The sequence below is a fragment of the Sus scrofa genome, chromosome 14 (genome assembly GCF_000003025.6).
Source record: "Sus scrofa isolate TJ Tabasco breed Duroc chromosome 14, Sscrofa11.1, whole genome shotgun sequence".
Lineage (NCBI taxonomy): Eukaryota > Metazoa > Chordata > Mammalia > Artiodactyla > Suidae > Sus > Sus scrofa.
In genome coordinates this window covers 72071879-72099800 of record NC_010456.5, presented here as the reverse complement: position 1 = coordinate 72099800, position 27922 = coordinate 72071879, and the positions used below count along the sequence as shown (strand labels likewise).

The 27922-nt window shown below is 40.2% G+C and overlaps 1 protein-coding gene across 1 annotated transcript; it reads right to left on the bottom strand.

The window, feature by feature from the left end:
- Positions 1-27922, bottom strand: KIF1BP (KIF1 binding protein). Its single transcript, XM_001928810.7, has 7 exons — positions 27388-27922; positions 19023-19121; positions 15341-15420; positions 14594-14777; positions 11704-11788; positions 5619-5734; positions 1-2004 (listed from the first exon to the last, which is right to left on the bottom strand). The coding sequence occupies exons 1-7, from the start codon at positions 27811-27813 to the stop codon at positions 1129-1131; spliced, it is 1866 nt and encodes a 621-aa protein (XP_001928845.3). The 5' UTR covers positions 27814-27922; the 3' UTR covers positions 1-1128.

The window sequence follows — 27922 nt, the reverse complement described above, 5'->3', positions numbered from 1 at the left end:
CCATGGAAGACATTTAATAAATGTTAAATAATGAGTGAGTTACACATTACTATTATACCCAAAGATTTTTTTCTGGCAAACTGATCTCAAAGGAAAAGCAAGGTATTTATCACATACATAATACATACATAAATGTTATGGAAGTAACATAAATAACATAAATTTACAGAATCTCAGAGCTGACCTAGTTCTAAGCTTTCTGAAGCCAACATACAGAGCTACTCTCTATATCAAACTGTACAATTAATCCTGATTTTTGCACTGGATAGGGACTCCATTTCAACTGTGCATCTGTTAAAATTATATGTATTTACAATGTTATTATGAAGTTCATATCTTTATTTCAACAGTGCTTAAAGGTTACTGATATACCAGGATTCTCTGAGAAACTGCAGCCAATAAGATTTTTCTAGCACACAGTAGGATCACAATAAGTATGGTCAATGAATGAGCTTTTAATGTTTTCTCTCTGTGCAGTGTTACTAAAGAAATATTCTTCTCTGGCTTCAAATAAGGCAATACCTTTTTGAAGTATCAAAAATAAACCAATTCTTACAAGAAAACAAAAGAATACATGGAAGCTTTTATTAGCGAAACAAGTCCATTTATTATATTTCCGACAAGGCCTTTTTCTTGTATAAGGAAACAAACTATGGTACTATACAACATAACTTAGTTTTTTTTTAATATTTTCAGAAAGGAAACATTAGGAATTTAGGAAATTGAGTATTTCTGGAAGAATAACTACACGAAGTTACTTTTTCAAATTTAATCTAGTAACAGCTTGCCTCCCAGGTATATTACCCAGCATTTTTCCTCTTAATAAATCCATCAAGTATTAACCAACAAAGAACCACTTTTAGAAACTGAGGCAGAAAAGGTTTAAATAGGCAACAAGCAGTCTAAAATATTCAATCACATGTCCCTTTAACGAGGCAATTTATGTACATAATTAGGTATAAATTAATAGTTATGTTGATGAAGGTCCTAACAAAGGTCTGACTGCATCTCAAGTTCCAGTCGCACTCATATGGCTATAAAGGTAAACATCACAATGGAATTGGGCCTGTTTGACTAAGGAGAAAAAATTCAATATTGCACATTTTCTGTCATTAAAAACGAGGAGTATTAAGTCAGGGCCATCTTGGTTCTGAACCTCTCCATTTTTGTTGGAAGAAGACTTACCATTTCTTTGCTAAGTTCTAGCTCAACTTCTATTTCTTGGGCAGCTTCAGGGTGCCTCTCGCAGTAGTCAACAATAAATTTATAATGTTCTAATGATGTTGCCAAATTTTCTAGCTCTTTCTTGGGATCTGCAGTGATGATTTTGCCATAGAGACGGGCAACTCGAAACTTAGCTAACATGGCAGGGCGAAGGACATCTTCCCCTATGTGCTCAGGAAATACTTTATTTGGGTCTCTCAGGGAGTCTAAGAAGAGCTGGTAGTATTTCAATGCTGACTTATTAAGATTATTGATTTTTTTTACGATGTGTGAGTCAGGATCCCTCAGCTTGTCAGCTATGGCAACCTTCAAATCCATCATATCATAGTAAGCATGTGCAATTTCAAACTGAATCTGCCTGTTGACCAACAGATAATACTGTGGATTCAGGTCCACAATTAGGGGCTCTAGCATGGCTATTCTACGTTTATGCATCTTGCACCGTCTCTCCATGTCAGTTTCAAAGAATGCAAGCACCTTAAATAGGGCACTGTGGTCTTGGACAACTTCAATATGGTCAGTGACATAACCATCGATCTGAAAGAACTCTTTTGCCTCAAAAACATAATGCTGACCCGTTAAGAAAAGCTCTCTGGCTTCTTCAAAATCTAAAGGTCTCAAGTAGCTGACTTTCTCTTCCACTGCAGAGATGGCATCACACAGTTCACCGGTTCCAAACTGCACAGCTTTTTTCCTAACACTTTCTTCCTCATCTAGTTCTTTTTTCCTTAAAGCTCTAAGTTCAGATTGTTTATCAAGATCAAGCTCTCCTATGTTGTCCTGAAAGAAAAAAAAAATTATGGTTAAGGGGGACACTGATCTCATGCTGTCAATACCAAAGCAAACTTAAGAGTAAAGACAAGAAAATTCTTATTTCTCAGCCAATTATATTAAAAATGAAAGAGACTAGGAAAAAATAGGATAACCTGTTTACTCTTTTATTCTTTGGGAAACTAACTCAGTTATTCATTCGCTAATATAAATGCATATGAGAGAACTGTAAGAGCTGTGAAACATTATACCCATATAATCCGTAATGTAGTTTAATATTAGAGTAGGACTGAAATCTACACACTAAAACACTACACAGAAACGCCATTAACAACATGAGTTCCCTTGTGGCCCAGTGGGTTAAGGATCTGGCATTGTCACTGCCGTGGCACAGGTTCAATCTCTGGCCCAGGAACTTCCATGTGCCAAGAGCCAGGGATCTGCATGGCCAAAAAAAAAAAAAAGATTAACAACATGATGCTTTCTGCTATGACAAGTTATTTAGTGAAATACAGAGAAATGCTTTGGGTCTCTTAAAGACACTAAAAAATATGGAGTTAAATCCTTTTTTTTTTTTTTTTTTTTTGTCTTTTTAGGGCCAAAACCGAGGCAAATGGAAGTTCCCAGGTTAGGAGTTAAATTAGAGCTGCAGCTGCCAGCCTATGTCACAACACAGGATCCAAGCCGTGTCTGCAACCTACACCACAGCTTGAAGCAATGCCAGATCCTTAACCCACTCAGTGAGGCCAGGGATGGAACCTGTGTCCCAACAGACACTAGTCGGATTTGTTTCCACTGAGCCACAACAGGAACTTTTCTTTTTTTTTTTTTCTTCTTTAGATGAGAGTTAAATCTGCCTTCATAGTTTCTCTCCCCTACCTCCTGGGGAAGGAAGGAAGAAATAGAGGGAGAGAGGATTCTAAGATGGTTCAAGAGAGCAAGTTCATTCTCTTCCTCATGGACAGTAAAATTAAACCTCAGATTCCCTCAGTGCTCAGCCCCAAGGCCTTCTTTTCATTTAACACTTCTCTCTAGACCTGTATTGTTCAAAACAGTAGCCCTCTGCCATATGTGGACGGCTACTGAGCATCTGAAACATCCGAACTGAGATGTGATCAGTCTATGTAAAATAATACATGCCCAATCTCCAAGACTTGGTACAAAATAATTTAAAATCACTCCATAACTTTTTAGTATTGATGACACACAGAAATGACAATTTCTTATAATCTGTGTTAAAAAATATAAATTTCATCTGCTTTTCTTCTTTTCTAATGTAGCCACTAGAAAAGTTAAATTTATAATATGTAGCTGGTACCATCCAGACCTCAGCTCCAGACCCACAACTATAGCTCCTCATATGACGTCTCCTCTCAGAAGGCTCAGACACCTCATCTTCAACACATCCACAATGGAACTCTTATTCTTCAGCAAACAGGTTCCTATCCTAATGTTTTCATGCAGGACACTCCATTGATCTGGACAGCCAGCAACCAAGGAATCTCAGGCTCCCCCTTGACGTCACACTTGCAATCCATCACCAAGTCCTTTACGTGTTGCCTCCTAAATAACTCTCGAATCCACTTTTTCCCCCTCCATCTCTTCGGCCACCATCCTAGACCAAGCTCCTTTCACATCTCACCTGAGCTGTTCCCATGGTCTTCAAATCGTCTCCCTCATCCACTCTTGCCTTCCCTCAATTCATTCTCCATTCTGCTACCTAAGTGATCGGTCAGCCCCTCAAGGTTTCCATTCATCAAGGCCCTGCCTGCTCCAGCCCCTTTCTAACTCTATCATATCACATGCTCTCTCACTCTGCTCCAGCCTCAGAGGCCTTTGTTCCTTCCCTTCTAACATGTGCCTGCTCCCTATGCCATAGAACTTTTAAATTTTAAACATGCTGTTTCAGCTCCTTGGAATGCCGTGCCTTCTTTTTCTCAGGTCTAGGTAATTCCTATTCATTCCCAGAGCTTCCTCAGATGTCACCTCCTTCTATTAAGACTTCTCGTATCCTGTGTCTCTCCTTTGTGGAACTTACCCAAGGTGTATTTTCATATGAAGTAAAAAAGCAGCTCTATCTTTGTCATCATAGTACAATGATTAGCTGGCTGAAATAAATACTTAAATTTGTATGTGTTACTAAGCTTTCAGGTAAACAGATGATGAAAAGATGAAGTTAAAGTAACAAATCCAGATAAAGGAAAATCTGAGTAATTTAACAGCATAGCAACTAAGGAGGTGATAAGTTCTAGTGCCCACTCTGGAAAATATCAACTAAAGGAAGGGTAAGAGTTAAACCACCAGGTGTTTTGCTTGACACAATTACTGTAAATGCAGGCCAAAAGTCTCCAAATCTTGTTTACTTAATTTGCTTCCAGGTTGCTTGTTTACATGCTTCTATCCTGCTTTCTGAGCAGAAGAAAGGTGACAAGCTTTCTTGGTTGCCACTTCTCTAGACATAAAACTCCCTAGTTTTTCTCCTCACTTCTTTGTTTTCCAAATAGGCCTCATCTTTATCCTCCACCTCTGAAGTGCTCTCATCTTCGAAAGACCCCTCTTCAGGGGGTCTGTTTGGCTTTATTTTGTTTAGTAGTTTCACAAGGTTCTGTATTATTTACTAGTAAAAATGATTACACTTTAATGCACACAAACAGAAAAGAAGCAAAATACTCCTCCAGGAAAGTCTTCTATGTATCTACACTTAGTATACTGTATCCACATGATTATTTTCCTCTGTAGTTTTCCCAGTTAGGAACCAGGATTCATTAAGTATGGATTAGTAGTAATAATGAAGTCCGCAATGCTAGTTAACATTTATATGAGGATTTAGCATTCTTCTGGGCCCTTTATGTTTAACTCTGTTTCTTTGTTTTTGGAGTTTTGGCTGCACCTGCAGCATGGGGACAAGGATTGAACCCGTGCTGCAGTTACAGCAATGCTGGATCCTTAACCCACTGCACCACACAGGAGGTTCCTATATCTTTAACTCTGACAGCAACACTATTAAGTAAAGTACTATTATTGCCTCCATCTTACTTGTGAGGAAACTGAGGCACAGAGAAGTTAATTACCATGAATACACAGCTACAAACTAGCAGGGCTGATTCCAGACATAATTATATATTTTTATACACATATTGTATAAATTACATAAAGATTAGTAGGAATTGTATCTTGCCATCAAGTTGCTCACAGTCTAAAAAGACATAAAGGAATAAGATAAGAATCTGAATAGGGAAAATTCAAAGCAGAATTTCAAGTGACTCATGGAGTTTAAAGGAGGGAGAAGACATCAGAAGGGAATGAAGAACTTATACATTCAACAATTTCTGTTGTGTCTGGAGATAATTATGAGTATGAGGCAGACTCTACCTCTCTTGGAGCTTATGCTCCATCCAAACGAAAAGTCTTGGAAGAAGAGCTATTATTTGAGAGAGGCCTTGACTGATGAGTAAGATTTGAGAAGTAGAGATGGGGAGGGCAAGAAATTAATATTTATGAGAACATTCTGCATGCCTTGAATAATAAACATGCAGTAAGTCCAAAGAGCATACTCCACATTTTAAGCTTTTACTTACAGCCTCCTGATTTAAGAAAGAAAAGACCAGTTTTGACCGTATTACCTGCATGGAAAGTTGGGCATTCTGCATGAGAGTCAAACAATATTTGATCCAGCATCTTGCTATTTCTCCTTTTCTTTGATGATAAAGCTCTGGCACATCTCCTTCAGCTTCAGTAGCTAAAGTGATATAATGCGATTTGTATTAATAGTCACAACTATAATTTTCATTGTATACTGCATTCTTTTCATATCACTTTTTCCTGATTATAAAAGTAACAGGTCCTCAATGAAACAGTGGGGAAAAAATACCCAAAATTCCTATCACTGAGAGGCAGTCACTGTTTTTTTTCCTTTTTTGGCCACTCTGTAGCGTATGGAGTTCCCAGGCCAGGCATCAGATCCAAGTCACAGCTGTGACCTACACCACAGCTGCAGCAATGCTGGCTCCTTTTAACTCACTTTACCCATATCATTATTAACTCTTTAACATCATTTTTTAAGGTATAGCATTATACACAATTTAAATAGAGGTCCCATATGCTATCTAATCATTCTTGTAATACTGGGCTCTTCTAATAAAGTTCCAATCCCTCTATTACAAACAATTCTAAAACAGGAAGATCTCTGTACATAAATCTGGATTTTAGATTACTTCTTTAGGACAAATTCCTAGAAGTGGAATTTATTAGGTCAGAGTTTACACCACTTTAAAAGCTCTTGATGCTGAGGAGTTCCCACTGTGGTGCAATGGGATGGGTAGCATCTTGGGACCACTGGGATGCAGGTTTGATCCCTGGCGCAACACAATGGATTGGGGATCCGGCATTGCTGCAGCTGTGGCTTAAGTCACAGCTGCAGCTCGGATGTGATCCTTGGCCCAGGAACTCCATATGCTGTGGGGTGGTCAAAAAAGAAAAAAGAAAATGTTTGATACTTATTGCCAAATTATTTTCAACAAATACTCTAACCAACAGGATAGGAGGTAGGTCAATAAAGGCATTTTTAAAATATTGGATATTGTCAATTTTTTTTTTTTTTTTTTAGCTAAAGAGTAAAAACATCACTAGAAGTTTAGTTTTTATTAACTTTTTTTTGAACAAGTGCCTTTCAGACTTCAACCAATCACAATTCAATGTAATAAAGGGAACAAAACTAATTTGATAATACAATACACATTGCTCTAACTCACCATACCCTCTGTATTTTTTTTTGTTTTGTTTTTTTTTTTTGTTTTTTTTTTTTTTTAGGGCCAGACCTGCCGCATACAGAAATTCCCAGGCTGGGATCAAATCAATAGCTACAGCTGCCAGCCTACACCACAGCAACTTGGGACCTACACCAAGGCTCACTGCAACCCCAGATCCTTAACCCACTGAGCAAGGTCAGGGATTGAACCCGCAACCTCACGGATACTAGTCAGGTTTGTTACTGCTGCCACACCACGTGAACTTTACCCTCTGTATCCTGATCCCTAATGATAAACTGTCACTTCACTACAAAACTCATTAGAAACTAATGCAGTGTTTTCTGGTTTGGGAGGAATTGTTTTTGTTTGCCTTTTTAGGGCCGTACCCACACATATAGAGATTTCCAGGCTAGGGTCTAATTGGAGCTGTAGCTGTCGGCCTACACCACAGCCACAGCAACACCACATTCAAGCTGCATCTTCAACCTACACCACAGCTCACAACAACGCTGGATCCTTAACCCACTGAGGGAGGCCAGGGATCGAACCCACAACCTCATGGTTCCTAGTTGGATTCATTTCCGCTGCACCAGGACAGGAACTCCTCCCTAATACAGTTTTTAGGTTGAGATAACTGTGGCATATCACATTATCAGTTTCAGGTATGTAACAAAATGATCTGATATCTAAATATTGCAAAATGATCACCACAGTAAGTCTAGTTAGCATGTGTTAGTATACAGAAAAGTTTTTTCTTGTGTTAAGATCTACTCTGGGAGTTCCCGTCGTGACTCGGTGGTTAATGAATCTGACTAGGAACCATGAGGTTGCAGATTCAATCCCTGGCCTCGATCAGTGGGCTAAGGATCCGGCATTGCCGTGAGCTGTGGTGTAGGTTGTAGATGTGGCTCGGATCTGGCGTGGGCCGGCAGCTACAGCTCCAACTGGACCCCTCGCCTGGGAACCTCCATATGCTGAGGGTGCGGTCCTAAAAAGACCAAAAAAAAAAAAAAAAAAAAAAATCTGTAAGATTCAAGTATGCAATCAGTACATTATCATTAATTATAATCACCATGCTGTACATGAAATCCCCATGACTGAGTTTTACGACCCCCTTTCACACACTTTTCCCACCTCCCACCACTGGCAAACACCAATGTGTGCTCTGTATCTGGGAGTTCTGCTTTTTTGTTTGTTAGATTCTACATATAAGTTAAATCACATTGAATTTGCCTTTTTCTATTTGATTTCACTTAATATGATGCCCTTAAGGACGGTCCTTGTCATCAAAAATAGCAAGATTTTTTAACCACTGTTTTTTAGTTTATTTTGCCTATGTTCCCTCCTGGGAGTTTTATGGTAACTTGTCTTATGTCTAAGTTTTAAGCTATTTTGAGTTTATTTTTCTGCATGGTGTGAAAGTGTGTTCTAGTTTCATTGATTTACATGCAGCTGTCCAGTTTTCCCAGCACCACTTGCTGAAGAGACTCTTTTTCTCATTTTATATTCTTGCCTACTTTGTTGAAGATTAATTGACCACAGATGTCTGGGGTGTTTTTTCAATTTTATTGACGTATAGTTGATTTACAATGTTGTTAATTTCTGCTATAGAGCAAAGTGACTCAGTTATACATATAAATGTTCTTTTTCATATTCTTTTCCATTATAGTTTATCACAGGATACTGAACATAGTTCCCCATGCTATACAGTAGGATCTTGTTGTTCATCCATCCTATAAGCACTAGTTTGCGTCTGCTAATCCCAAACTCCCAATCCTTCCATCCCCATTGGCAACCACAAGTTTGTTCTCTTTGTCTGAGTCTGTTTTGCTGATGTGTTCATTTATGTCTTTTTTTTTTTTTTTTTTTTTTTTTTTTAGCTTTTCAGGGCCGCACCTGAGGCATAAGGAGGCCTGCAGGCTAGGGGTCAAATCAGAGCTACAGTTGCTGGCTTACACCAGAGCCAGAGCAATGCAGGATCCCAGCTGCATCTGCGACCTACACCACAGCTCATGGCAACACCGGGTCCTTACCCCACTAAGTGAGGCCAGGATTCGAACCCGAGTCGTTATGGATGCTAGTCGGATTCATTAACCACTGAGCCACAACAGGAACTTCATCTGTGTCATATTTTAGATTCCACATATAAGTGATATCATATGGTATTCGTCTTTCTCTTTCTGACTTACATCACTAAGTATGATAATCTCTAGGTCCATCCATGTTGCTGCAAATGGCATTATTTCATTCCTTCTCATGGCTAATATTCCATTGTTTATAAGTACATCTTTATCCATTTATTTCATTTTCAGACTTCCCCACCCAACTCCAGAGAGCAGCAAAGGTCAGTTCAGTTGCTGTTCGGCTCAAGCAGAGGAACTATGAGTTATAGGCTTGGAACCATCTGCTGGGGTTTGAATGCCAGCTTTGTCCCTAATGATCTGTATGACATTGGGCAAGTTGTTGAACCACCCTGTGCTCAGTTTTCCCACCTGTAAAGTGCAGATAACAGGGACCATCTGACAGTGTAGCTAGTTCTAAGGATTTAATGAGAAAATGCCCCAGATGAACATGGAACCAGGTACGTATGGGTAATCAGCACCATTATTAATCAAATTAGAGAAAGGATTGCTCAAACAGGTTTTTAGAGCACTTTAAGAACATGTCTATACATAGATTCTTAGGAGGTGACTGAAAGCAGTTTCCCTTAATTGTTCCAACATTTGCTTTTATCACCTTTCCAAAGCTCTGATCTCTGTTAATGAAGAAACAGTGCTGAACAAGGTGAAGGGCAGCATAGCTGCTAACCCATTTGTCAAATGCTAATTCAGTAGAATCCAAATTGAAGTGGATTTCTCATGAATTAAAAGCAGGCCTAGAAAATCCATTTAGAAAAAAAAACAGGCTTGGGTAGAAAGCATCCCCCAAAATAATATTCAGAATGATGGAGGTAGCTCAATAAAAGGCCAATTATTTCATTTTGTAATAAGTCCCATGTTCAGTTTTACCAAAACACTGTTACATCTGTGGAAGGAATTCCTTTCTGCAAAGAAAAGTTTTTAAATTTTTCATGGATGGTTTAAGTTACTCTTTTCACTAGTACTTTTTTAAAATCCTTACATGTAACATAAGTAACATTTTCAGGCATCATGTTAGATTTAAGGCAATATTGCTATGAATCTGTGTGCACCCCTCTGCCTCTTTAATCTTCCTTTTATCATCAACACAGGTATGATACCCATGCCAAGTCCGGCAGGCACTACCCGTTTCTACAGGGAGAGAATCAAGTCGCTTGCCTTCCAAGCAACATGGAAGCACAGCAGTGATGTAAGTCACCTGCTGGTTGGTTTGTCTCCCTCAGATGAACATTTGGTTCAGTAGAAAAAGTGGGTTTTCATCTCAAATAGTAAAACCTTCTACCTGGACCCTCATATAAGGAAACAGTGTATAGTTGATTTTCATTGTTCATGGTAGTCAGGTTCTATCCAGTCACTGTGAACACTGAATTAGGGAATCCTAAAGCACCACTCCCCAGGGGAAATAGGTTCCAATGAGTTTCTGGTCACAGTATTTTCACCAACTGATCAATATTTTGCATATATTTCTGTTTAAAGAGACCTTAATAAGTAATTATTCATTAGCATTGAACTCATGGCCAATAGCACTGCAGCATGTGGTTGAATGAAGCTTAGCTTAACACGGTATTTTCTCCAGAAGGCACATCACAGCGTTCATGTGCTTAGGAATACTAGACAGCGCCTCAGCACTACACTTGGGGGCCATTTTAAACAATAAAATCACCAACAAAATGCACAAAAGTGTGGAAAATGTAGCACTAAATAGACTGCAAAAAGGATACCTGTTTATATAGTATAAGAGCTGAAAGGGAAGGCAGAGCATTGCCTTGTTTAGCCTCAGCTAGGGATGTGCACTTCAGATGCCTCAAATTTTTCTGTCTGCAAATAACCACAGAAGGGCCTTGAGTACTGATTTTGGAGTTACAGGTAAATTGTAGCAAGTACGCAAATTCAAAAATATGGAATCCAACAAATAATGAGGATTGACTATACTTTGGAACCTGCACTTAAAGAGGAAATCCTTCATCTTTCCTTTTCAGAAATGGCTTATGGGTCTGGGTACTTCCTTAGGTTCTAGAAGCAAAAGTTACTGGATTGATACCTTACTAAAATGTGCTCAAGGGCCCTATTTAGGCATATTACTAATTTTGTAATAGTAGAAAATAACAATTTTGTTTTTGTTTTTTAGGGCTGCACCCACGGCATATGGAAGTTCCCAGTCTAGGGGTGGAATTGGAGCTACAACTGCCAGCCTGTGCCACACCAACACCAGATCCAGCTGCTTCTCCAAATTACACCAGAGCTCGCGGCAATGCCAGATCCTTAACCCACTGAGCAAGGCCAGGGATCAAACCCACAACCTCATGGTTCCTAGTCGGATTCGTTTCCTCTGTGCCACGAGCCACAATGGGAACTCCTAAATATGAATTATAGACAAAAGAACTATGTCAATGTTACATTTCCTATTCTATGATTAAGAAAATATTTTTAGGAAATACACGTTCAAGTATTAGAGATAAAAGAGCTTGATAAAGGCAATGTTCTCTCAAATGGTTCAGAAAGAAAAATAAAATGTGACTGCAGCTAAAGCAAATACTAAGTGAGTTAAGGATCTGGCATTGCTGTGGGCTGTGGTACAGGTTGTAGACATGACTCGGATCTGGCATTACTGTGGCAGAGGCTGGCAGCTGTACCTCCAATTGGACACCTATCCTGGGAACTTCCGTATGTCTCGGGTGCAGCCCTCAAAGGCAAAGAAAAAATTTGTGAATTTAGAAGAGCATATGGTAGTTCTTTGTTCTGGTTTTGAATTTCCTAAAGTTTAAAATTCAAAATTAAGATTTAAAAAAACTACACAGTGAAACATGCACACATAAACTTACTGTCTTCCATGGTTGAGATCTTTCCAGTTTGACCAAAAATGACATTAGCAGCTGATAAACAATGCCTGGCCTCCATAAAGCATTGCTGTTGAGGAAAAAAGAATAAATACAATTATCACACAGTCTTATTTAAGACACATATGAAGTCTTAATATGGGAAAACCTATAAAATTGGGTAAAAACCACCACTAAAGGAGACCCTGTATAGCTACTAGACAAGAAGGCATATAAGACATAGTATTATCTGGTTAAAAAATACCCTACCCTAAACATAAAAATAACAAAGTCTTTTTATTATTAATAACTCTTAATAATCCAAACAGGCTGAAAAACAACTGTTAATGGAAAGTTAGCTCTCCTCCAGTAATCAGCATATAAGAATGGCTAGCATTCTAGACCCAAACTGCCTCAGAGTCCACTTAGGTTCAGTCTAAATAGCCAGTTCTATGCATGATCAATTTTTAGACCACTGACATTTGGTCAGAGGACTTAAAGATTTTAATATTTTTTAGGTTTGGACATCCCTTTACATCCTACCACTCAAAGGCAAACAGGATACATTTTGACAGCAATTCCTGTCTTTTAAAATTTTTGGAACTTACATATAATGAGGCTTCCCAGCAAGTTTGAAGGGAACAGATTTCCGCAGATAAACTTTTTGGAATTGCTCTACTAACACAGTTGAAGGCTTCATAATTCAAACCTGAGCATAGTAAACTTCTCAAACACCTGAAGAAGCTCTCCGTGTTACTTAATCACTTTACATGTGTCATGTAAGTCACAGGACTACCCAGCAGAAGTACAAAGTTAAAGTCCAACTTTTAGTTGGAAGCCACCCTCATTAAATGTCTACTTCACATTAGTAACACCTGATTTTGCTAAGAGGATTTTTCATGGATGACTATGACTTTAATTCTCAGCATTAACTGTATCTCTCCATTAAGGCAAATTCAGAAGCCACCTTGAACATAGCTGGGTATCATGTATAGCATTAGCCCAGCAGTAACTACAGATCAAAACAGTACTGTTAAACCTCAAAAAGCAAAAGTTATGGTTTACATAAATAATTTTTAATTGCTGCTCTATAATCCTTTACCCATCATTATCACTTCAGCTTTGTCCGATTGGTTATTTGCAAGCAACCACTGTTAGAAAACAGTGAGTGCCCTGTGCCCTCTAGGTGGCTGGTAAATGTGGGACTTTAGCACCTGCAAGGTAGGACTCACTCAGTAGCAAAACCTCATGGAACCAGATGAAGATGACAGTGATATAAAATGACAATTGCATTTTAAAAAAACATAGCTCAATTCTTTTTACAATCTAACTTAGCTAGTCATAACAAAATTTATAAACATTTTGCCAAAAATAAAAGTGCGGGGTGGGAGAGGTACTCATGAAATTTACTGCATGCTCTGCATTAAACAATGCTTAACAACTTTAAATTTTTAATTACACTTTAATAGCTAGATATCTTAGCACTATTAGAATCCATGGAGTTTTAAGTGTTAATTAAAACCACATTGAAAATGTAATTTTAAAGTTGCTAAACAAAACAAAGGGCCTATGGAAACTATTAAAACAAAATAGGTGCTACAAGCAGAAGCACCAGATAACACTTTTTGATGATGACCACAATGAAATGGATTCATGAGATTAAGATTTAACTGAATGCTCTGATATAGGCAGTAGCGTTACTTACACGCTTGATCTTAGACCAAAGTCCTAGAAGCGATGCTGCAGTCACCACAGCCCTTTCTCTCTTGCTAATAGCTTTTCTGAATGAAATTCTGTGGGACAATACTTTAAACATAGGGCGCATTTACAGAACCAGCACTAACAAAAAACTTAAAAACGATAAAGGCCCAGTAAAGATAAAGCAGCAGGTAACCAGAGATCTAAGAAGGGACTCTGATAAGCAAAGAATTATTAAAATTTCAGAGAGGCTTGTGAATCAAATACAAATAAAAGTAATTTCTATGGCTGAAACATCTTACTGAAGATTAACAGAAAAATCTGGCTGGGAAAGATGGTTTTAAAATGTTTTTAGTATTAAAACTCTTAAGGGCTAAAGGAATAAAAAGGCCAATTAAAAGTACACCAATATGATTCTGAATAATTGCAAAAACAATCAAGAAGCTCAAATTTGTCCCTGGGTGTGTAACACTTCAGAAAAAAAATAACATTCTCAACATAGAAAAGGTACAAATGAGTTAATTCTAAAGAATAACTGAAGGAGTTCCTGCTGTGGCTCAGCATTAATGAACCCAACTAGTATTTATGAGGATATGGATTCAATCCCTGATCCCTGGCCTTGCTCAGGGTGCTAAGGATCTGGTGTTGCCGTGAACTGTGGTGTAGGTGGCAGATGTAGCTCCGTTCCCATGTTGCTGTGGTGTAGGCTGGCAGCTCCAGCTCCAATTAGACCCCTTGCCTGGGAACCCTTGTGCCGTGGGTGTGGCCCTAAAAAGAAAAAAAAAAAAAAAAATGCATCACATGCTTTTACCAAAGCCCACATTTAACAGTCAACTTCCTCAGACAAATTCTTTTAGTTACCAGATTACCACTGCATACAGATAAATCTACAAGATAAATTCTGCAATTTAAGATCTCACTAAAATAGGCTGCCTGTATCAAAATGGAATTGGTCTTAAGCCACATGAAACTTTAGGGGCTAGCAACATGTAGGACATGATAAAAACTATTTTCATATTCAAAAGGACTGATGCAACAAAAAACTACAAACTTTACTACAGAAAAGATATGGGCTGCATTTTTCTGTCCAGTTCATAAAATACAAGCTGTTTTCAACGGATGCATTTTCAAGGTATTTGTGGTTCTATGTTTTTACAGTATTGGTAGCTTTGTTAGATTACTATCTTGAGAAGCTTACCTTATTGATGTAAAATTGTGACAAGGTAGCAGCATTAATAGCCCACTCCATAGGATGGTATGCGTTGTGCTCAAGCTGGCGTTTTAGGGTACTGTGGCAATAATGAGCAGCCTTCTCAAACATTTCCATGTGCTGGTAGACTTGAGCCAGGTAATACAGGTTATGAGTATAAACCTTCTCAAATCTATGAAGGGAAAAACATTTTCACAACAGTTTATGATTTATAAGGAACTTTCATGCATGTTTCTCTTACTCGACCCACCAACTAGTATCTGTCTGACAGATAAGGAAACTGAGTCTCAGACTGAAGAGAGGAACATCTATGAAATGGCAAATGAGGGTTTTAATCCATGTCAGAATCTACATTCTATAACCTCCGAGCGCCTTGAAAGAGAAAACACTGTGCTTTTTTTGAACAATCGTCTTATCTACACAATGTGGAAATGCCTGTGAAGGCTGATTTCTACACCTACTCATCATTTTTTTTTTTTTTTTTTCCTGTCTTTTCAGGGCCACACCCACAGCATATGGAGGTTCCCAGGCTAGGGGTCGAATCAGAGGTACAGCTGCCAGTCTACACCACAGCCACACCAGATCTGAGCTGTGTCTGTGACCTACACCACAGTTCACAGCAAGGCTGGATCCTTAACCCACTGAGCAAGGCCAGGGATCGAACCCACAACCTCATGGTTCCTAGTCGGATTTGTTTCCTCTGCGCCACGACAGGAACTCCGTATACCTACTCACCTTTTTGATCTCTCTTGTTCAGCAAGTTTCTCTTCTTCAGAAAGAAAATGCTCAGTAGGATCAAGAGGAGGACTCCCAATCTGGAATAACAGAAAAACAAAACTCTAGAATTTTACTGTAAACACCAAGCGCCCTCCTCTGGAAGAACTAGAGAAATCAAATTTTTAAAAAAATTTTTTAATTTTCATTTTTTTCCTAGTTCACTTTCATGTTATCCAAGAAGTGGTTTTCTTTACAAAAAAATCTTGAAAGGGTCAAACAAAGGAGTTTGCCTACAAGCTCATACTTAAGATTTTAATGCTGTTGCAGGTAAACTTCAAGTATACTTAAAATCTACATACATCTAGAGATGTATAATTGTTTTAAGTCTTAATTTTATCTGGTAAAGAAAAGCTCTTTTTGGAGTTCCCGCTGTGGCTCTTGGCATTGCCGAGAGTTGTGCTGTAGGTCAAAGATGTGGCTCAGATCCCATGTTGTTGTAGCATAGCCCAGCAGCTGCAGCTCTAATTTAACCCCTAGCCTGGGAACTTCCATATGCTGCAGGCGTAGCCCTAAAAAGACCCAAAAAAAAAATTTTTTTAAACCCTTAAAATCCTACATAATCATGACAAATAACAAAAATGTAAACATCCTTGGAGTAATATCGTTTAAACTGACTGACAATGAAGACCAAAGTTTTAAATATTCTGGGCAGGACCAAGATGGCAGAGGAGTAATATGTGGCACTCACCTTATCCCAAAAAGGCATGAAAAAAAAACATCTACATGTAGAACAATTCACACAGAACATCTACTGAATGCTGGCAGAAGACTTAAACCTCCAAAAAGGGCAAGAAACTCCACATAACTGGGTTAAAAAAGGAAAAAAAAAGAAAAGGAATCAGGATGGGACCAGCACTCCTGAGAGGGAGCTATGAAAGAGGAAAGGAACCTGCACCCTGGGAGACTCCCTGACAGGGAGATCAGCCAAGACGGAGGGACCTCAAAGCCTTGGAGAAAAGAGCAGGAGCCGGACTGAGGAGGGCAAAGCAGAGACAGAGCCACAGAGACCACCAGTACCACTGCCCCCGGATACCACAGCCTGAGATGCTCAGGCACAGGCTAGGCACTCAGACTCAGGCTCCAGAGGTCAGTTTCAGGGAGAGGACTACAGTTGGCTGTGTGGTGACAGACTGGGGGGCTAGGGAGCATCATGCCAAAGGCTGGAGAGCAGAGCACCACAAGGGAACCAGGCCTGGCCCTGCAGGAAAAGCAAGGTGCCATTGCTGAGGAGAGTGAGAGGAGCAGCGGGACTGCCATAGGAATATCTTTCTCTGCCCCTGCATGTGTGTGGGCTCTCAGGTGGCGGGGTCAAACCACTGCAGTTGTCTCAGACTCCAGAGGTGGGTGTCTCCCACCACCACCAGGGGTCCATGAATGGGTACCACCTGTGCCCCCAGTCACCTCAGGGGTCAGTGCAGAGGAGGGCACTGCAACTGAGAGCCACCTATTGTTATCACTCTCTGGGAATGCACACACCCTGCCAAATGTTCTGGGTGCCGCCTACACCTGCCTAAAAATTACTGCCACTTCCCAGGGCCCTGGAGCCAGAAGCAGCCTGTGCCACCTCCCCAGGGACTTTTGCCACTGTCAATGGCCCAGCTACCAGGCACTGGCTACTAGCCCTGCCCAATGCCTCCATCTCCCTGAAAGCATGCACAGGCTATACCCAGGACACTCCCATCATAGGGATAACAACCCGCATACACTGAGGAATGAGCAAGTATCCAAAACAAAAGCAGCCCTCATGCCAAAATAGCCCACAAAAGCTACCCAGAGGTGCTCTCACATATAAATGGCGCTCAACACTCAGTAGTTGTTTTCCCTAAACTCACACAATAAAACTATAAGCAAAATGAAGCTCAGGAACCATTCCCAGTTAGAAGAACAGGAGAATTCTCCTGAAGGAGCAAATGATGAAATGGACCTCTGCAGTCTAACAGATACCAAGTTCAAAAATGAGATTGTGAAAATTCTGAAGGAATTAAGAGCAAATATGAAAAATTAAGACCAGATATGCAGATATGAAGAGTAATGCAGATTACTTTAGAAGGGAACTAGAAAATATAAGGAGCCAAGAAAAAAAATCAGGAAATTCATTTGCAGAGACACGGGCTGAGTTAAAGGCACCGAAGAGCATAATGAACAATGCAGAGGAATGAATAAATGACTTGGAAGTGGAATATTGGAAATCACCCAGTCAGGATGGCAGACAGAAAACCAAATTAAAAAAACCTGAAAACAATATAAGAGATCTATGGGATAATATAAATTGGGCCAATCTACACATAATAGGAATTCCATAAAGGAGAAGAAAAAAGGTGATTGAAAATATATTTGAAGAAATTATGACTGAAAACATTCCAAATCTAAAGAAAACAGATATCAAGATACAGGAAGCATAGAGGGCCCCCCAAAAGTTGAACCCAAACAGACCCACAGGAGGACATAATAAAAATGGCAAAAGTTAAAAATAAGGAGAGGTCCTAAAGGCAGCAAGAGAAAAAAAATTATAAGGGAACCCCCAGAAAGTTATCAGCTGATTTCTCTGCAGACACACTACAGGCCTGAAGAGGATGGCAAGATATATTCAAAGTTCTAAAAGGGAAAAATTTGCAGCCTAAAATACCCAGTAAGAGTATCATTTAAAATAGAAGAAATAAAGAATTTCCCCAACAAAAACTGAAAGAATACAGCAGTACTAACCACATTCTAAAAGAAACATTGAAAGGTCTCCTCTAAATATTAAGAAGATACAGGATGGAGAAAATCACTATTGGAAAGTAATCAATTAAATAAGCCAGTATACATATCTAAAAGAAAAAAACCTATTTGTAAGTGATGATAAACACAAAGAACAGTAAAAGAATAAACATGAAGATGTAAAAAAAAAAAAAAAAAAAAAAAAGACACCAAAATCATAAAATTTTGGGGAAAAAAGAAAATCTAGGCTTTTTTTCCTTTTAGAACATGTTTGAGCCTATATGACTATCAGGCTAAAGCAAGCAGATATAGGAAGAGATTAACATACTTGAAAAACAGGGCAACCACAAATCAAAACCAAACAATATATTCACAAAAACTAAAAAGAGGACACAAGCATAAAATAAAATCATCCAGTCAAAAAAAGGAAGAAATGGGAGTTCCCGTTGTGGCTCAGTGGTTAACAAATCTGACATGAGGTTGAGGGTTCGATCCCTGGCCTTGCTCAGTAGGTTAAGGATCCAGCCTTGCTCTGAGCTGTGGTGTAGGTTGCAGATGCCGCTGGGATCCTACGTTGCTGCGGCCATGGTGTAGGCTGGCAGCTGTAGCTCCAATTCTACCCCTAGCCTGGGAACTTCCATATGCCACAGATGTGGCCCTAAAAACAAGCAAATAATAATTTCAGCTATTAGGTGACCACCCAGGCAGCTCTATAGAGAAGTCCCAAAGTATATCAGTATACTTTGGGAAAAGTCATATTATAATATGAGTGAGGAATTCCTTTTTTTTTTTTTTGGCTGCACCCATGGCATGTGGAAGTTCCTGAGCCACTACAATGACAACACTGGATCTTTAACCCAGTGTGCCATAAGGAAATTCTTAACATCAATTCTTGACTGGCTTCAATCAAAAATTAAAATTTATCTGACATGTAACATACCTCTTTCATATACTGATTATACAGAGCTTCTGATGATTCTAGATAAGCTTGTGCAGATTCAATTTCTTCTCTTTCGGACCACAAGATACCCAGGTTATTCTAGAAAACAGAAGAGAAATAATGACAATATAAATGTTCCAATAAAAGTGGTTTTTATAGTTTTGAAATTAATAATTACCTATCCAATAGTACTACAGTTTGATTAACAATGAATTAATTGGAGTTCCCATCATGGCTCAGCAGTAATGAACTCAACTAGTATCCAAGAGGATGCAGGTTCAATCCCTGGCCTCGATCAGTGGGTTAAGGATCCATCGCCATGAGTTGTGGTGTAGGTTGCAGATGTGGCTCGGTTCTGGTATTGCTGTGGCAAAGACCCCTAGCCTGGGAACTTCCATATGCTGCTGGTACCGCCCTGAGAAGACAAAAAAACAAACAAATAATTAATTTTTCATAGTACTAAGGTCCTTATGGCATGGTAGGCAGCCACTAAGATTCTCCAATGATTCCTGCCTCCTTGTGTTCATGCCCTGTATAATCTCTTCCCCTTAAGTCTGGGCTGGACTTAGTGACTTGCTTCTAACAAACTATGGCAAAAGTGATAGGTCTCTCCCAAGATTGGTTACAAAACACTGTGGTTCCATTTTGGATGCTCCCTTCCACTTGATCTTAGGGAAGCCAAATGCCATGTTCTGAGCCACCCTATGGACAGACAGAATCACTATCCACGGCAAGGAACTAAGGCCCTCAGACCCAACAGCCTGTGAGGAACAGAATCCTGCTAACAACCACGTGAGCAAGCTTGGAAGCAGATCCTCCCTGAGTTGAGCCTTCAGGTGCAGCCCCAGCAGGCCAAGAGACCTTGAGTCAGAGGCAACTAGTGAAGCCTGGATTCCTGTGATGACAAAAGTTTGCTGTTTGAAGCCGCTAAATTTGGGGTACAATGTTACATAGCAATAGATAACCAATATAGAGACAAAGATGAGCTACAAATTTACAATGTTTTCAAAACATCTACAATATCCTTCAGAAACCTCTTAGTATAATCAATTGTTACTACTGAGTTCAAGGGAGATGAGCTCTCCAACTCCAACAATTCAAATTCTATCACATGAAAATCTGAAGGTGGTATATGCCTTTCCTCAGAAGTTAAGTCAGACTCCTAATGTTTATCATTTCAAACATTTCTTTGTATTTTCTAGAGTTCTTAAAAATATAGCCTTATAATTATATCCAATCAATAAAAAATATTCTTCCTTTGTAGTGTCTTTTCTTGTACTGATCACTTTCTTTTGATTTCCATAGACCAACTTCCTGCTGCTACCATGAAAGCCCTAAGAAGTTGCTTAGATTTAGGATTATACCCTAAATAACATTTTAAAAAGTAAACCAATTTGTTTGCTGCTACATGACTCTCTTATTAGGCTCTGCACAAGGGAAATTAGGCCTGTTTACATGGTCAGAACTGAGGACCAGCTCCCCTTTAGACGACAGGGTTAGTCTGCCTCCCAACCCTTTCAACAGTCTTTCAGGCACAGGGATACTTCTGAGGCTGGGCTTCTACCATATTTGCTTACTCCCCTAGGGAAGAGAACAGGAAAAGAAAAAAATGTTTTGTTTCTTTTTATTGCCATACCTGGAATCTGAGCTGCAGCTGCCAGCCTATACCACAGCCACAGCAACACAGGATCCCAGCCACATCGCCACCTACACCACAGCCAACACTGAGGCCTTAAGCCAGTGAGCAAGGCCAGGGATGGAACCTGCATCCTCACAGACCCTGTATCAGGTTCTTAACCTGCTGAACCACAACAGGAACCTCAGGAAACAAAGTTTTTAAAGCAAATTCTTCCTTATTTTTCTTTCTTCTGGCCATGCCCACGGCATGTGCCAGTCCCCAGGGCCAAGGATCAAACCCACGCCATAGCAGCAACCTGAGAGACGCAGTAGTGACAACACCTGACCTTGACCCACTGAGCCACAGAGGAGCTCCAAAGCAAATTATCAACCTGGGGTCCTAGGACCTACAAGATACTCACAAAGACAATTCAAGGTCTATGAACATGGATGGGAAAACATTACAAACTTATATTCACCATGTCCTATAAAATTTAGCACTTTTTTTCAATTATGAATGCAGGAAACAAAACACAACCACATTATAGTAACCTGGAATTTTGTGGCCTATGGATATAGAAGTGAAAAACTTAAAATTGCAGATATCTCAAAATATCATTTATATTCATTAGTACTTTAAAATTATGGAAGTTATTAGACATAGATGTTATTATTTAATGTGTTAATAAGGAACCACATGTTACTATATCATACATTTGTAAAAAATTTATTTTTCTAAATTTTTGTAAACTTCTGTTATTGGTTTCTTTTGCAACCCTCTACTTCTATTCTTTTGTTTGTTTGTTTTGGATTTTTTTTGTTTTTTTTTTTGCTTTTTAGGGCTGTATCTACAGCAGATGGGGTTGAATCAGAGTTGCAGCTGTTGGCCTTTGACACAGCCACAGCAACATGGGATCCGAGCTACATCGGTGACCTACACCACAGCTCACAGCAATGCTGGATCCTTAACCCAGTGAGTGAGGCCAGGGATCAAACCTGCATTGTCTTGGATACTAGTCAGGTTTGTTACCACTGAACCACAACAGGAACTCCTATTTTATGCATTTAAAATCATTACTCTCTTTCCTGAAATATAGGCTTCACCAGACTGTTAAAGGGGCATGTGGCACAAAAAATGTTTAGAAATCCTGCAGTTTAAAGGTGACACGATCACTGCCCTGGAACACAGACCTCTAGTCTTATGACTTCACACAATATATCTATTCTATACTTTTTTTTCATCACTTTTTAAGGGCTCTGGCCCACTACTAATTTACTGACTATCCTGCCTTCCCAGCCTCAGAGAATATAATCTCCCTTAATATTCACTTCTTGAATTTAGAAATGAGTCCATATGTCACTTTTTCTCACTCCCTGGGTCAACTTATTTTTTTCAACAGTCTTTGAGATACTCCATTTGGCCATGAGACCAGTAAGCCCTAGCCCAGCATACTGTACCTAGCAACACAGACTAGAGATGTAGCTAGTACAAGGAACTGGTTAGCCACGTGTTTTCTATTTTGATGCATTTAGCCTGCTAAATTCTGGATAGGCTGTATCACAAAAAACAAGAACCCTGGTGTATGCTAAATCTTAAATCAAGTATGCACCCTAGAGTATGTCTAGAAATGAATAAGATTTGTCTTTTGAATTATAACCTATTGAGCTCCTGAAGTTAAGGACTGTGCAAGGGATCTATAACTTCTTTGATTTTTCAAAATTAATAGTGTTAATATTTTTTTTCAGTGTTTACTCCACAGAGGTAATGGCTGTCGACATTCTGCATGAAGTACTTTTAAAATATAAATCCTATATCAGAAAGTATTTTATCAGGTAGTTCCCTTCATGGCTCAACGGTTAACGAACCCGACTAGGATCCAAGAAAATGTTGGTTCGATCCCTGGCCTCGTTCAGTGGGTTAAGGATCTGGCACTGCTGTGAACTGTGGTGTAGGCTGCAGCCTCGGCTCAGATTTGGTGTTGCTGTGGCTGTGGTATAGGCCAGTGGCTGTGGTATAGGCCAGCAGCTGCAGCTCCAATTCAACCCTTAGCCTGGGAACTTCCATATGCTGTGGATTTGGCCCTAAAAAAAGCTAAAAAAAAAAAAAAAAGTATTGTATCATTCACAGAGCATAATCATGTTCTTTTGGGGTACTAGAATAGGTTGGGGGAAAAAATTTAAATAGGTAAAAAAAGTACTACTGGTGAATTCTACCAAACATTTAAGGAAGAAATAATACCAACTCCACACAAATTCATCCAGAAAAGTGAAGTGGAAAGAACACTATCCATCTCATACTAAATCAAAGATATAACAAGAAAACAAAACTATAGACTGATAACCTTCATGAATAAAGATACCAAAAATATTAACAAACTTTTAGCAAATTCAGTCCAACAAAATATAGAGAGGATAATATTTTACCCAGGTTTAGCTCTATAAAAACTCCAACTGGAGTTTATCATGGGAAAGAAAGGCTGGTTTAACACAGGAAAATCAATGTAACTCACCATATTAACAAAGTAAAAGAAAAAACCCAAAACATTATCATCTCAGGAGCAGCAATGAAATAATGACGCTGAACGAAAGAAGTAGAACCAAAAAGAGTACACAGCTTACGATTCTATTACGAAATTACAGAAAATGCTGGAGAGGAGGGCAAGAAGAAGGGAGAGAGAATAAAGGATGGAAGGAGGGATTATAAAAGGGCTCAAGGTAACTTGTAGTGGTAACGAATATGTTCATTACCTTGATTGCAGTGACTGTTTCATGGGTATACAGAGATGCCAAAATTCATCAAACTGTATACTTTTTTTGTTGTTGACTTTAAGGGCTGCACCCACAGCATATGGAGGTTCCCAAGCTGGGGGTCAAAAGGGAACTGCAGCTGCCAGCCTACACCACAGCCACAGGAACGCCAGATCCGAGCCGCTGTCTGCAACCTACACCACAGCTCATGGCAACACCGGATCCTTAACCCACCGAGTGAGACCAGGGATCAAACCTGAGTTCTCATGGATGCTAGTCATTCGTTTCCTCTGAGCCCCAAGGGGAACTTCCCAAACTGTATACTTTAGATATGTGCAGTTTACTGTATGACAACTGTACCTCAATAAAGCTATAAACACACACAAAAGGTACTCCTTAAACATATGTATCCTGGCAGTAGGGAGAATAATTTACTAGTTTGTTAGGTAATTTTACTAAAGTGAAGCAGTTAAATTTCACTCAAGATGATAATGCAAGTGCGTATTGCTGACAGCAAAAACTAGAAAGAAAACCAGAGAAAAAACATTCTTGAACCCCCCAGGGGATAGAAAGAGATAGTCTCTCCTGATAATTTTTTTTTTTTTTTTTGCTCTCCAGGGCCGCCCCTGCGGCATATGGAGGTTCCCAGGTTAGGGGCTGAATCAGAGTTGCAGCTGCCAGCCTACGCCAGAGCTCACTGCAATGCCAGATCCTTAACCCACTGACAGAGGCCAGCGATGGAACCTGTAACCTCAGGGTTCCTAGTTGATTCGTTTCTGCTACGCCATGACAGGAACTCCTCCCTTGATAATTTAAGTGGGTCCAAGTCCTGTGTATCCAGTTTCTCAGGAAGGAGACACCAGGTTGAAACAAAGCAGTCAGAATCTCATAAACTCCCAGGATCTGATATTTTCAAACTTCTCCTACATACACAGTCTTTTACCAAAATGGAACCACTCTACATAACTCCAAATATACCTTATAATCTTCTCCCTCCTCTTAATACTAATATTTTTGATTAACGAATATAAATCATTATTCATACTGTTCTTCTATTTGGATGTAGCAGTATTTATTTAACCGTATATCTACTCATTAATGTTTATTCTTGGTTTTTTGTTTTTTTTTTTGTCTTTTTGCTATTTGGGCCACTCCCGCGGCATATGGAGGTTCCCGGGCTAGGGGTCGAATCGGAGCTGTAGCCACTGGCCTACGCCAGAGCCACAGCAACGCGGGATCCGAGCCGCGTCTGCAACCTACACCACAGCTCACGGCAACGCCGGTTCCTTCACCCACTGAGCAGGGGCAGGAACCGAACCCGCAACCTCATGGTTCCTAGTCGGATTCGTTAACCACTGCGCCACGACGGGAACTCCTATTCTTGTTTTTAAAATTAATGATGCTGTAGTAAACATCTATGTTAACATACCTTTGCATACCTGTCTCAATATTACTTTTGAATACTGAAATTTTTTTTTTGTCTTTTTAGGGCCACACCCAGAATATGGAAGTTCCCAGGCTAGGGGTCAAATAGGAACTGTAGCTGCTGGTCTACACCACAGCCACAGCAATGCAGGATCCTTAACCCACTGAGCAGTGCCAGGGATCGAACCCAAAACCTCATGGTTCCTAGTCAGATTCGTTTCCACTGCACAACGACAGGAACTCCCTGATGTGGAATTTTAAAATCAAAGTCTTGACTCAAGAGTTTTGATACCTACTTATCTCCAAAAATGTTCTATGCATTTATATTTCCACTAGCAATAATACTAATGGACAGTATCCACCTTCTCACAGTTTCTCCGACAATGAATATAATCAATACCTTTAATAAAATCTCTGCTGCAAATCTGATATAATTTCTCTAGCTCATTCTTTCAGTTTGCTTTATTATTAGATCAAATCTCATCATAAATAGCAAATAAATGAATAAAATACTACAGATTGGTGATGTCATTGGAATAAACCAACTGAAGAGTAGAGTTCAGAAACAGACTAGCACAAAGACTCTAATTAAGATACTATTGCTGTAACTCACAGGCTAGTTTTGGCACATTACTTTTTTTTTTTTAAGGGCTACACCTGCGGCACATGGAAGTTTGGGACCAGGGGTCAATTGGGAGCTGCAGCTGAGACCTACACCACAGCCATGGCAACATAGGATCTGAGCCACATCTGTGACCCACACTTCAGCTTGTGTCAATGCCAGATCCTCAACCCACCGAGTGAGGCCAGGGATCGAACTTGCATCCTCACAGAGACAATGCCGGTCTTCAACCCACTGAGCCACAACAGTGCATTCATTACTTTTCATATTTTTATGGTCACTTTTCTTTTTTCTTTCAGATAAACATATTCACTTTCCCAAGTTCCAAGAAAAAAGCCTATTGTGCTTTCAGCAGGAATTGCATCAGACCTATAAATGAGTATCAGGAAAGTGATATACTTAATCTTGCCACTGAGGAATGTGGTACATCACTCCTCCTAAGATTATCAGCTCTACTACCCCAATACTGCTCTTTGTGAATGCAATTTCTAAAAATAATATTTTGGGAGTTCCCCTTGTGGCTCAGCAGAAACACATCAGACCAGTATCCATGAGGATTCGGGTTCAATCCCTGGACTTGCTCAGTGGGTCGGGGATCCAGCATTGCCATGAGCTGTGGTGTGGGCCACAGATGTAGCTTGGATCTGGCGTTGCTGTGGCTGTGGTAGGCCGGCAGTTGTAGCTCTGATTCGACTTCTAGCCTGGCAACTTACATATACCGCAGGAGCGGCCATTAAAAAAAAAAAAAAGACTTTAAAAAAAAGAGAGAGATCTTAGGCAGCCAAGCCAAATGGCTAAAGAAAATTTCAAATAATTGAGATATTGTTTGAATTCAACATCTTTTCGTTCCTGTTATTACATAGCTTTTAATTTAATGGGGCCATGATAACAGAATACAACCTATACAATTTCCTTTTTAATTCTGAGGCGTCTCTTTGAGATTTAGTTACCATATGATCAACTATGATAAATATTCTCTGAATCCCACATACCAGGAACTGTAAAGGTTTATGAGTTAACTTAAGCAAAGTACCTGACACAAGTAGTTCACACCCATTTGCATTTTGAACTGTTATGTTCCTAACGAGAATGTGAAATTTATTTAACAAGCCAAGTACCATATACATGGGAAACAATAAGTATCGTAAGAATTCAAAGGTAGGAGAAAGAGATCATTTTGGAACAAAATAATCCAAAAAACGTTACGAAAAACATGAGGTGAGTCTTGAGATGGGTTCTGAAGAATGGGCAGGCATTCCCTGGGAAGCAAATAAGTGACTGAAAAGAACAGAAACTGAAGATTTTAGATATTTTGTTTTAAATTAAGAAGGTACTCTGGGAGCTCCCGTTGTGGCGCAGTGGTTAACAAATCCGACGAGGAACCATGAGGTTGCGGGTTCAATCCTTGGCCTTGCTCAGTGGGTTAAGGAACCGGCGTTGCCGTGAGCTATGGTGTAGGCTGCAGACGCGGCTTGGATCTCCCGTTGCTGTGGCTCTGGCGTAGGCTGGCAGCTACAGCTCCGATTAGACCCCTAGCCTGGGAAACTCCATATGCCGCGGGAGCGGCCCAAGACATGGAAAAAAAAAAAAAAGAAGGTACTCTGGTTATTCTTTACAATTTCCGTAAAACCTTAAATTAAGACATAAATTACTTGGGAATTTTTCATAATAGAACAGGATTCGGACTGGTGGGGAAAAGTTGGAAAGAGCATTTACGATGTAGGAGAATCTGGGGAACCAATGCGGGGACCACGACTACGTGAAGCAGCAAGTGAAGCTGGTGGAGTGGGTGATGGGCGTGGAGAAGGAGTTCGGAAGCCACTTATCGCGAAGCTTCGAAAACGCGGAGACAAATCGTGTCTTATTACGTTTGCCTTTGGTCTTGGCACGAGCTGGGACCCCTCTAAACCAAGTCGCCTACGGACGACAGCAGCGGACGGGGAACGCTCTCACCTGAGCTTGGATGTAGAGGGAGACGCAGTCTTGCGACATTCGGTACTTGCGCAGTAGTCTCAGGCATTTCACCAGATGCTCCTCCCCCGCCGACAGCTCCTCCGTGTCGATGTGATTCACCCCGAGATGAAACTCAATAACTGCCCGCCTCACTGCCCCCAGGGCAATGGGGCCCTCGGCTTCCACCAATTCAGCCGGCAGTCCCAGGGTGTGGTCCCCCGTTCCCAAGCTGTCCTCGGCCTGAGGCCGGTCATCCTCGTCCTCAGGCGCGGGGCCCAGAAGGGCCTTAACCTCTTCCAGCAGCGCCCGAGCGTGGTATTTGGACTTGTACGGTTCCTTCTCTGGGTTTTTATGCAGTTCCACCCGCGACAGGGCCAGTGCGGCCTGGAATTTCTCACGAAGCTCGACCCACGGAGCATCCGCCATAGCGGCCTCTATAGCCTCGGTCTCCTCAATGTTTGCAATCGGGACTCCCGCCTTCTTTCAGCTTTGCGACACTTCACTTACGGCCCCTGACGGGCCTGCGCACTGCAAA

What these genes read in the sequence shown, in the direction of transcription:
- KIF1BP (XM_001928810.7), bottom strand. Translation starts at nt 27,813, where the DNA reads ATGGCGGATGCTCCGTGGGTCGAGCTTCGTGAGAAATTCCAGGCCGCA. An exon ending in ATAATCAGTATATGAAAGAG is followed by an intron (nt 15,421 to 19,022) that starts GTATGTTACATG and finishes CTGTTATTCCAG; the next exon opens with ATTGGGAGTCCTCCTCTTGA. An exon ending in GATCTCAACCATGGAAGACA is followed by an intron (nt 5,735 to 11,703) that starts GTAAGTTTATGT and finishes ATATCACTTTAG; the next exon opens with CTACTGAAGCTGAAGGAGAT.